General features: G+C 46.7%; 1 protein-coding gene across 1 annotated transcript; it reads left to right on the forward strand.

The window, feature by feature from the left end:
• The first annotated feature begins 1635 nt into the window (after nt 1-1635).
• Nucleotides 1636-5902, forward strand: TTC9C (tetratricopeptide repeat domain 9C). The gene is given in 8 exon segments (XM_032234075.1): nt 1636-1764; nt 2843-3098; nt 4455-4475; nt 4478-4542; nt 4544-4637; nt 5552-5560; nt 5563-5610; nt 5613-5902. Coding segments are annotated over 8 exon segments (582 nt in total). The 5' UTR covers nt 1636-1707; the 3' UTR covers nt 5645-5902.
• The last annotated feature ends 5786 nt before the right edge of the window (nt 5903-11688 follow it).

Here is an 11688-nt window from a genome sequence, read left to right on the forward strand (position 1 = left end):
AAAGGAACCAAAAAAATCCCTACTTCACCTATGCCCCATGATGGGTACCCCAAAATTGTCCAGTAGGTTTAAAAATTGGGAAAAAATTAAATATAGTCTAGGATAGGAAAGGAAAAAAGAATAGAATAGAATAATGGGATGGGATGGAATTAGAATAGAATAGAATTGAATAGAGTAGAATAGAATAGAACTATAAAATAGAATATAGAATACAATATAGTATAGAATGTAAAAAATAGAATAGTATATAGAATATAAAACAGAGTATAACAAAATATAAAATAGAATACAATTTAGTATAGAATTTAGAAAGTAGAAGATGGAATAGTATATAGAACAGAACAGGAATACAGAATAGAATAGAAATATAGAATACAATATAGAATACAATATAATATAGAATGTAAAAATAGAATAGTATATAGAAATATAAAACAGAGTATAACAAATATAAAATAGAATACAATTTAGTATAGAATTTAGAATGTAGAAAATGGAATAGTACATAGAACAGAACAGGAATACAGAATAGAAATATAGAATACAATATAGAATACAATATAGTATATAGAATGTAAAAATAGAATAGTATATAGAATATAAAACACAGTATAACAAAATATAAAATAGAATACAATTTAGTATAGAATTTAGAAAATAGAAGATGGAATAGTATATAGAACAGAACAGAATAGGAATACAGAATAGAATAGAATTATAGAATAGAATAGAATAGAGAATACAATATAGTATAGAATGTAGAAAACACAATAGTATATAGAATAGAACAGAATAGGAAAATAGAATAGATATAAAATAGAATACAATATAGTATAGAATGTAGAAGATTGAATAGTATATAGGATAGGATAGGATATAGAATACAATATAGTATAGAATGTAGAAAATAGAAGTGAATAGAATAGAATGCAGAATAGAATAGAACAGAATAGAGAATTAGAATAGGATAGAGGGAAAGGATAGGATAGGATATATAGATATAGAAAATACATAGTACAGAATGTAGAAAATAGAATAGTGAATAGAATAGAAAATAGAATAGAATACAGAATAGAACAGAATAGAGAATTAGAATAGAGGGAAAGGATGGATTGGATATATAGAATATAGAAAATACATAGTACAGAATGTAGAAAATAGAATAGAATGCAGAGTAGAATAGAATAAAGGAATAGAATAGAAAATAGAATAATAAATACTGTAGAATAGAATAGTATATATAGAACAGAATAGAATAGCTTTATTTGTCCCAGGTTGATTAGATAGGCGAGGAATTGGCCACCAGTGCAGCTTTCAATGTGCAATGCAAATGGAGAAAACAGCAGCAGAATAACAATACTCCAAGTATGCAACCAACAGAAGGGTTGAACTTATAAGAGAGATAAAAGGATAAGTAACCCTATTCCTATGGGTTAATAACGTCCTAGTTTACAAACCAGGGCTTTCAGCCAAAGCTGAAAAAAAAAAGCAGTGAGAAGTTTTGCCCCTAACAAGGAAACCGCCCCCCCCCCCAACTCTCAACTCCAACCCCTCAGCTGGGGTTCAGCGGGGTCACAACCCGCGCCGTCCATTTGGTAGTTTTTTTTTTTCCCGTCCCACCGCCGGCCACTCGGCTTCCGGTCCCGAAGGGGGCGTGGCAGACCCTGGAAAGCAAGGAGCAGCAGCAGCAGCGGCAGCACGCTTTGCATGGCCGGTTGGCGGGAGCCCGTTCTTATCCCGGGCCCCCGCATGGCGTCGGCGAAGGTACTCCGTGCAAGCAGCCCCGGGAAGTGGGGGGGGGGGAAGAGCGGGCTTCCCTTTCCTCCCTTTCCTTGCATTTCTCCCAGGGATTAAACATGGGGAGGGGGGGGAAAGGAGTGAGTGTGTGTCTCCTTGCAAATTTGCAAGTTTGCAATTTGCAAATTTGCAAGTTGCAATTTGCAAGTTTGCAATTTGCAACCCCCCCCCCCCAAAAAAATAATGCATCCCGAAGTTGCATTGGGAGGCTTGCCTTTGCGTGCTCTCGTTGCAATGGGAAGATCGAACCGTATCATCCAAAATAATCATTATTATTATTATTATTACGGCGGGTTGCACAGTCAGCCAGATGTTTGGCTGGAGTTTGCACGTCTGGCCACCTGTGGAGCCCTTCCCAAAGACTTGGGAGAGCCAGATGTTGCTTCATGTCTATTAAAGGTCTGGTTGGGCAGGAGGGCAGCTGTTCCAAGCCCAGCTGCCTTTTGCAATTGGCAGGGTGGCGATTTGGTCAATGCCCATGATATTAAATGCGTGTTCACAATTATTGTTCTGGTTGGTTGCACAGCCAGCCAGATGTTTAGAGCCTGGGAAGAGGCAGATGTGGATCTGTTAAATGCCTCCCTGCAGGATTGTCAGCTGTTCCAAGCCGCCCTTTTGAAATTGAGGGGTGGGGTTTCTGTCAATGCCCATCTTGTCCTATTATGCCTAGCCAGCCAGATGGTTACAACTGGATTTGGGGACTTATATCTCATTGACCCAGGCCTTCCCAAAGAACTGAGTCTGGCAGATGTTTCATAACAGACAGATGTTTGCTAAGTCTCCTCCCACGCTGTTCTAACCCCAGCTGCCTTTTGCAATGGACTTGGCTGATTGGAAAGCTCACCAAAAGGAGATTCCCCCCCCCCCCCCAGGACACTGTAGTTAAATAGGACTCAGTTTCCGCACGCCTAAACGTTGATTCCGTGAACCGTGGGGTGGGGAAATGGTCTTTGGCCGTGACGTTCTTTTGAACGGTCACTAATTGGACTGTCGTAAGTGGAGGACTCTATTTGATGGCAATTTTCTTCTCTCCTGCGACGGCCAGGTTCCTCCCCAAGCTATCCCCGAGCACCGGCTGCAACAGGCTCTCATTTTTAAGGAGGAAGGGAACCGTTGCTACAAAGAAGGCCGCTTTAGGGATGCCGTGAGCCGTTACCACTGGGCCTTACTGCAAATTAAGGGCCTGGACCCCAACATGCCTTCCCCCCTGCAGGAATTCATGGCTGACAAGCCAGCCGTGACAGCAGAACAAGAGAATCAACTCCACACCATCCAGTGCGACTGTCACAATAATCTTGCCGGTAATTCATTTTTTTCTGATCTTTTTATTTTTCCTCTTGTCACTAATGTACCTGCCTGCGATAGAGGTCAGTCCTCGAATGCCACGACCACAACGGACACTCTTGCTAAGTGAGACGTTGGGCGACGTGAGGTTTGCCTTGTTTGAACGAGCTTCCTTGACAACTCGTTGCAAAGTTCGAATCCCTGTAGGTGTTAAGTGAGTCACGCGGTCGTTAAGCGGATCGGGCTGCCCCGTTGTCAGAAGGTCGCCAAAGGGGACTGCTGACGACGGTCGTAAATGGGAGTTCGTTGCCTGGCGTCTGAATTTTGATCACGTGACGGGCACGGGGATGCTGAAGTGTGAAAAAATGCATTTTTTCCCCAATGCCGTCGTTACTTCAGTCAGTAAGCGAACAACGTCGTAAGTCGAGGACTACCTGTAACAGGAATCAAATGGCTAGGCTGATTTCCCACAATGCCCCAGGTCAATGCTGAACCAGGGGCATCCCTAGTAAACTACCTTATCGCTCTTTTGAGTGATAGATCTTTTAACAGATGAACAGAGTTGGAAGGGACCTTGGAGGTCTTCTAGTCCAGCCCCCTGCTCAAGCAGGAGACCCTGTATCGTTTCAATCAATCAATCAATCAGAATAGAGTTGGAAGGGACCTTGGAGGTCTTCTAGTCCAGCCCCCTGCTCAAGCAGGAGACCCTAGATCATTTCAATCAATCAATCAGAATAGAGCTGGAAGGGACCTTGGAGGTCTTCTAGTCCAGCCCCTGCTCAATCAGGAGATCATTTCAATCAGAATAGAGTTGGAAGGGACCTTGGAGGTCTTCTAGTCCAGCCCCCTGCTCAAGCAGGAAACCCTGTATCGTTTCAATCAATCAATCAATCAGAATAGAGTTGGAAGGGACCTTGGAGGTCTTCTAGTCCAGCCCCCTGCTCAAGCAGGAGACCCTGTATCATTTAAATCAATCAATCAATCAGAATAGAGTTGGAAGGGACCTTGGAGGTCTTCTAGTCCAGCCCCCTGCTCAACCCTGTATCGTTTCAATCAATCAATCAATCAATCAGAATAGAGTTGGAAGGGACCTTGCAGGTCATCTAGTCCAACCCCCTGCCCAAGCAGGAAACCCTACATCTGCCTCTACCGGTGTGTATGTATTTTTGTATGTAGGCCTCGATTGCGACCGGATTCGTCACTGCCAGTCAGAGGTGCAGGCTGTGATGGTCGTAAGGCAAGAGTCAGGTCCAATTTTATAACTTTTTGTGGCCGTTGTTAAGCAATTTCTTCCCCCCTCCCCTTTTGTTGTTGTTGTTGTGGTGTCCCTGGAAACCACACACGTGTGTCTTTATACCTGCCCCTCTCTCCAGCTTGCCTCCTTCAGATGCCTCCTGGAATTACGAGCGGGTGAAGGACTACAGTCTCAAAGTCCTAGAGAGGCAAGCCGACAACGTCAAGGGCCCTGTACCGAGCGGGTGTGGCATTCTACCACCTGGGGAACTATGACAAAGCACAGCACTATCTGTTGTTGGCCGGCAACCGGCAGCCCAAAGGTGAGTAACAGAGGCAGTCCTCGACTTACGACGGCAATGGAGCCCGAAATTCACGTTGCTAAGCGAGACGCTTTGCTCAGCAAGCTTTGGGCCCCCTTTTACCAACGTTCCGGCCGCCATCAAGTGATCACTGCAGCTGTTAATAGCAATAGCAATAGCAGTTAGACTTATATACCGCTTCATAGGGCTTTCAGCCCTCTCTAAGCGGTTTACAGAGTCAGCATATCGCCCCCAACAACAATCCGGGTCCTCATTTTACCCACCTCGGAAGGATGGAAGGCTGAGTCAACCTTGAGCCGGTGAGATTTGAACAGCCCGAACTGCAGAACTGCAGTCAGCTGAAGTAGCCTGCAGTGCTGCCTTTAACCACTGCGCCACCTCGGCTCTGGTTAAGGTCGTCGTCCCCCCCCACCAAAAGCCGATAGCAGTTTTATACTTGAGAGACCGCCTGCTGCCAATCACCTCCACTAGACCGATTAGATCCCACAGATTAGGCCTCCTCCGAATTCCATCCGCCGGCCAGTGCCGACTGGCGACTTACCCGGAGGAGAGCCTTCTCTGTGGCTGCTCCGACCCTCTGGAACGAACTCCCCGTGGAGATTCGAACCCTCACCACCCTCCAGGCCTTCCGCAAAGCCCTTAAAACCTGGCTGTTCCGACAGGCCTGGGCTAAAGAGCTGTTGCCCCTGTCTCGAATGGTATGACTGTTGTGTGTTTTTAAATTATGTATTGTTTATGTTTCGTCTTTCATTTTCTGTCTGTACCCCCCCTTCCCTGATTTGAATTGTGAGCCGCCCTGAGTCCCCTCCTGGGGAAAAGGGCGGCATATAATATAATCAAATCAAATCAAATCAAGCAAATCCTGGAAATTGTAACTTTTCTAAAACTTTTTCTTTCTTTTCTCTCTTCCCCAGATGCAAACGTCAACGTTATCTGCAGCTGACCGAGTCACAGCTCAATATTTATCTCCAGAAAGAAAACAGTTATACATGGGAATGTTTGGCTAGCAAAAAGAAGCCTGCAGTGGAAATCCTCCCCCCGAGCTTGCGTTTCTAGTTCATTCCCATGGCCAGCGGCGAAATCGGTCAATCAATTCTGGAGTTAGGTAGTGCCTTGAAAAAAAACACACGCTAATAGCCAACTCATCTAGGAAAAGCATCATCAGCCAAATGTCCCCTTTATCATTTCCAACGTGTTTCTTTCCTTCCTTCCTTCCTCCCTCCTCCCTCCTCACTATTTGTTCATAAAATCTTGTGAGAAGTTCACTCGGGCTGGATGTGATTTCTTTGAATTTGGGAGCTGGGAAGCTGAATGCTGAGATTTGAATTCCTTGCTAATCGCCTGTTTCACACAAACAGAGGGGAAGAAGAGAGACTGTGTTTTAAATCAGCGGTTCCCCCAACTGGGGGTCCTCGAGAAAATTTTTGGTGGTCTGCAGAAAAATGATTTGCATTTTTTTATAATGCACTCAATCAGGGGTCCTCAAACTACGGCCCCTGGGACGGATACGTGCAATGAACGCTTGGGTTTCTGCAGAGAATCTCCCCCTTCAGGGTCTTTTTGTGAGGGTCAGAGGGGGGCAGAAATCCCACATTGGGGTCTGCTTCAGCCTCCTGGTGGGGGGCTTTGGGCAAAGGCTGGAGGGAAGCACTGCTGGTGGGGAAGAGCCGGAGGGCCTCGTTCCAGTGGGACGGCATCACGGCCTGGAACTGGCTGACCATCTCAGCCCGCTGAGCCTCCAGGTGTTGGTACCTGGCCTTGCACTCCCGCAGGTCTTCCCTCTGCTTGATAAAGCCTATGCTCCTAGTCCTCAGTGAGGTGCTTCGGCTGAGCCTCCTCGGCCAGATCCGATTTGAACTGAGCTCTTTTGCCAACTCTTTCTCCTGGGGGCTGCTTCGCTCCAGGAATTGCCTCCTGTTGGGGCCCTAAGGAGCCTGGGTGGGCGGGCAGCTGAGGGGCTGGGAGAGGAGGGGAGAGTAGAGACTTGTGAGGTGCCCCTCCATGTGAGTGACATTGAGTTGGCCACGCCCACCCAGTCACATGACCACCTGGCCACGCCCACCCAGCCGCTCATTAGGCAGATCATATTAGTGGTCCGCGGGATTTAAAATTAGGAATTTAGTGGTCCTTGAGGTCCGAAGGTTAGGGACCTCTGGTTTCAATCACATGGGAATCACTCATTGCTTCAATGTATTTTATGGGAATTAATTTTTCCCCCCCACAAAATGGGCAAAGGCCAAAGCAAGGAAATCAGGCTTTGCGCAAATCTTCATTCTGGGGGCAGTTTGGGTCTATCCACCTTGCGATCAAAGTAAAAATAGAATAGAAGCTGGCTTGTCCTCTTAACTAGCTAGGAAAAGCATCATCAGCCAAATGTCCCCTTTAGTTTGTTTAAAAGGTTGATTCTAGGTTCATGCAATAGCCAGATCTGATATTAAGGAAGGGTAATATGTTGTAGCTCAGGATTGACACCGGTGTGTGTGTGTATGTGTGTGTCAGTGAAGAGGAACTAAAGAGCCTCTTGATGTGAGTGAAGAACAGTGCCAAAGTTGGCTTGAAACTCAATGTGAAGAAAACTTAAGACCATGGCATCATCCGACCCTCTCAATTCCTGGCAAATAGATTAGGAAGAAATGGAGTGGCCCGTTTTATTTTCCTGGGCTCCGAGATCACCGCAGATGGGGACGGCAGCCAAGGAATTAAAAGAGGCTTGCTCTTGGGGAGGAAAGCGATGGCAAAGCTAGACAGCATCCTAAAAGCAGAGACCTCACCCTGCCAATCAAAAGGGTGTCTAGTCAAGGCTGTGGTTTCCCCAGTTGCAATGGATGGCTGTGAAGGTTGGACCATAAGGAAGGCTGAGGGCCAAAGAATGGAGGCCTTTGAACTCTGGTGCTGGAGAAGACTCCTGCATTGAGTCCCTTGGACTGCAAGGCCATCCAACCGGTCAGTCCTAGAGGAGATCCCCCTGGCTGCTCTTTAGAAGGCCAGATCCTGAAGAGGAGACTCAAGATGGCCACCTGATGAGAAGGAAGAAGGACTCCCTGGAGAAGAGCCTCATGCTGGGAACGATGGAGGGCAAAAGAAGAAGAAGGGGACGGCAGAGAAGGAAGTGGCTGGATGGAGTCACCGAAGCAGCCGGCATGAGCTTCAATGGACTCCAGAGGATGGGTGAGGACAGGAAGGCCTGGAGGAAACGTGGTCCATGGGGTTGCGATGGGTTGGACACGACTTTGCAACTAACAACACCTCCCTCCCACAATGCCAAGGCAAAGCTCGCGTGAAATAGCAAAGAAATATATGGTAAATACATCGTTTCTACTCTAGTTGTAAAGCTTTGCAGACCCAGTTCTACATTTTCTTCCCAGCTTGGCTTGTGGTCGGACATGACCACAACTACCCCTCCCTCCGAATCCCAGCATTTTTCTTCTGCAAAGGAAGGATGGCCTTCAAACTTTTATTTTGACAATTCTGCAAATATAATCATCTTTTTTTTTAACGGTTATCTCTCTTGCAGGCTCACATCCTTCATTCCTGCTGTGCAATCTGGCCTCCTCCCTTATTTCTAAGCAAATATTTTCCCCCTTGTCAGCAGCTGGGAAATGGGGCTGTTTGGATTTCCCAGCTGCCAGGTCTGTCTTTATCCTTTGCAAATAAAAAGATATTTCTTTTTTTTTTTTGGCTGTTGGTTTAGTTTGCTTCTTCCTTTTCACCCAGGGTCAAGGTCTCCTTCGCTGTTGCTTTTGTAACCCTCTTTAAGAATATACTCCGGGAGCGGAAAGTCGAAAAATATAATTGGGATCTCTGTTTCTGTTTAAGAATGTCAAGTCACTAGTCCTCATGGCGAGAGGATTTGCCAACACGGACACTGGATGTTAAAACCACAGGAGGGATTTGTTTAAATAAAAGTCTGTAGAGGTTTTCAATCATTCAGGCAACTGGAATTTTTTGTTTCTTCTTTTGAAGGCTTTTCGCTTCTCATCCAAGAAGCTTCTTCAGCTCTGACTGGATGGTGGGGAAGGGAAGGATTTATACTCCTTGCAGATGTCGTTTTCAAAAGTAAAAACTCAGTGCCTTCATTGAGATGAATAAAAGCCCAATTTCTTTTAGGAAAAGCAAAATGAGAGAGAGAGAGAGAGAGAGGAGAAAGAGAGAAGACAGAGAGAGGAGAGAGACAGGAGAAAGGGAAAGGAGAGAGAGACAGAGACAGAGGAGAAAGGGACAGACAGAGGAGAAAGACAGAGAGACAGGAGGGAGACAGGAGGGAGAGGAGAGAGACAGAGAGACAGGAGAAAGAGACAGGAGAAAGGGAGAGGAGAGAGACGGACAGAGACAGAGGAGAAAGAGAGACAGAGGAGAGAGACAGGAGGGAGAGGAGACAGAGAGAGAGAGAGAGGAGAAAGAGACAGAGAGACAGAGGAGAGACAGGAGAAAGGGAGAGGAGAGAGACGGACAGAGACAGAGGAGAAAGAGAGACAGGAGAGAGACAGGAGGGAGAGGAGACAGAGAGAGATAGAGAGAGACAGGAGAAAGACAGAGAGACAAAGAGAGAGGAGAGAGACAGGAGAAAGGGAGAGGAGAGACAGACAGACAGAGACAGAGGAGAAAGAGAGACAGAGAGAGAGACAGGAGGAAGGGAGAGAGAGAGAGAGAGATTTTTTCACATTTATAACCATTGACTGCCTCCCCATGACCACGTGAGAAAAATTCAGGCTCTTGGCAACGGATTCATACTTACGACGGTTGCAGTGTCCCACGGTGAAGCGATCTCCCAATTTTGCAACCTGAGAAGCCAAGCTAATGGAGATTCACTTCATTACCGTGTTGCTAACTTTAACGTCAGTGATTCACTAAACAACCGCTGCAAGGAAGGTCGTAAAAACGGGGCAAAACTCCCCGAAGAAATGTCTCGCTTTGCAACCTCCATATTGGGCTCAATTGAGGTCCGAAGCCGAGGACTAACCCTCGTACATATGTGCTAGTCGTTCCCGACTCAAGGGGGCGGTGCTCATCTCTGTTTCAAAGCCGAAGAGCCAGCGCTGTCTCGCCCCCAAAGGAATTCGCATCGCGTTTCATCTAAGCGGTTCATCGAGGTCAAGTCAATTAAAAAATTATTATTTTCAAAAGAGGTTGGGTTTAAGGCTGCAAAGTTGTCGAAGCAGCATTTCTGGGCCGGGAAAGAAGAAGGAGGGGGGGGGAAAAAAAGCAGATTTAAGGAGAAACCCTGCACCATCGTCACCAAGCAGGTTTTGACACGCTGGCGCGCGCCTTTGTGTCTCCCAGCTCTGATAATTACAGTTATTAGCAACGCGGTGCCAAGGAATCAAACCAAGATGTAAACAGCAATTGGTAGAGGGCCCTTTTTTATACTCTCGGGGGAAAAAAAATGTGTGTGTTTGTGGGGGGAAGTAAAATCAAGAGGTATCAGTTATGCAAAATTGCATAGCTTGGAGGGGGGGAGGACAGGAGAAAAATTCACCTTCGTGGCACCCGATTTTAAGGCTGGGGCGTGGCGCATTGCTTTTAAGTACATAAATAAAGTTGTGATTCATGAAATCGGGCAAAGAGCGTTCTTTTCGGGCCCCGGGAAACTGAGCGGAGGGGCGGAAGCCGTTCTCCCATCGGCTACCACATCCTGGTTTTGCTGGACTACAATGCCCCATCATCCCCCGTCAGCCCTGTTGCTCCCCGTTGAGGATGATGGGAGACATAATCCAAGGATAAGATTCGCACCGAAGACGCAGAACCATCTCTCGGGTTGACGCCGGATCGAATAATTTCAGGCTGGGCTGTTTAACCCCCGTTAAGCCTGGGATTAGCCATAAACCAGCTTATTTTTTTTTAATGTTGCGACAAATTAACCACCATGGGTGAGAGATACGAACATGGATAAGTGGCTCCATTTTTGTGATCCGAAGCTGAATTGGGAAAACACAAATAGCCCTCGATTTATAAGCGTGTCCAACGTTTCTGTTGCTAAGCGAGGCGGTTGTTAAGGAAATCATGACAGGTAGTCCTCAACTTATAACAGTTCCGTTTAGTGACTGTTCCGAGTTAACTACGGCACTGGGGGGGGGGAAAAAGTGACTTACGGCCGTTTTTTTCACAACTATCCATTTTGATCCCCGGGAACAAATTTTAAACATTTGGCAAACGGATTCATATTTTCAACAGCTGCAATGTCCCGGAGTTACGTGATCCCCTTTTGCGACCTTCCGACCAGTGATGTCAACGGGGAAGCCAGATTCACTTAACAACCGTGTGACTTAGCAATTGCAGAAAGGTCGTAAAACGGGGCAAAAAATCACTTAACAGCTGCCTTGCTTAGCAACAGGAATGGGGAGGGTTCGATTGTCAGTGTAAGTCAAAAGCTGTGTGCAACGGAAGATTGTCCTCACTGAGAACTAGCTTCAAATCCACATGATTGGGAGGTGTTGTGGCCCGTCGGCAGAGCTGGCAGCAGAGTCGGACAGTTGAGGAGGTTGGGGAGGAACATGGGCCAGTCCTGGGGGCTGAGGGAAGCTCAGACGAGGGCTCTGCGTCGGAGGCAGAGAGGGAGCTAGACAGCAGCGAGGCAGAAGAGCAGCTGGAGCCTGTTGCCAGTGTACGCCTGCGCAGAGCTGCCGGAAGACGAGAAAAACTAAGAAACAGGGTCGACTTGGGAGTAAAGCCACACCCTGGAGGTGATTGGCCCCTCCCAGGGGAAGCAAAAGAGGAGCGAATGGGGAGGGGGCTTCTGCAGGAAACAATTCGTTCCTTCGGTCGGTTCAAGAGTGGAAAGTTCTGTTTGTGACTATAAGAGACTCTGTGCCAAGTTTTTCCCCTTGCCCTGCGTGTTTGGAAACTAGTTATCTGGCAGCGCTCCAAGCGAGATAAGGTTCGTGTGGATAAAGATTCCTCGGAAAGACTGTTTGCTAAAGCCTTGCGGACTGCGAATGAAAGGAATTCACAGTTGTGTAGATAAGAGAGGTTTTGCAGGGACCCAGACGCTGGTTCACGCTTTCTAAGGAAACCTGGGAGGAAAAGCGACAACAAAACCGACAGGCCCTCCAAC

This window comes from Thamnophis elegans, chromosome 17 (assembly GCF_009769535.1).
Source record: "Thamnophis elegans isolate rThaEle1 chromosome 17, rThaEle1.pri, whole genome shotgun sequence".
Lineage (NCBI taxonomy): Eukaryota > Metazoa > Chordata > Lepidosauria > Squamata > Colubridae > Thamnophis > Thamnophis elegans.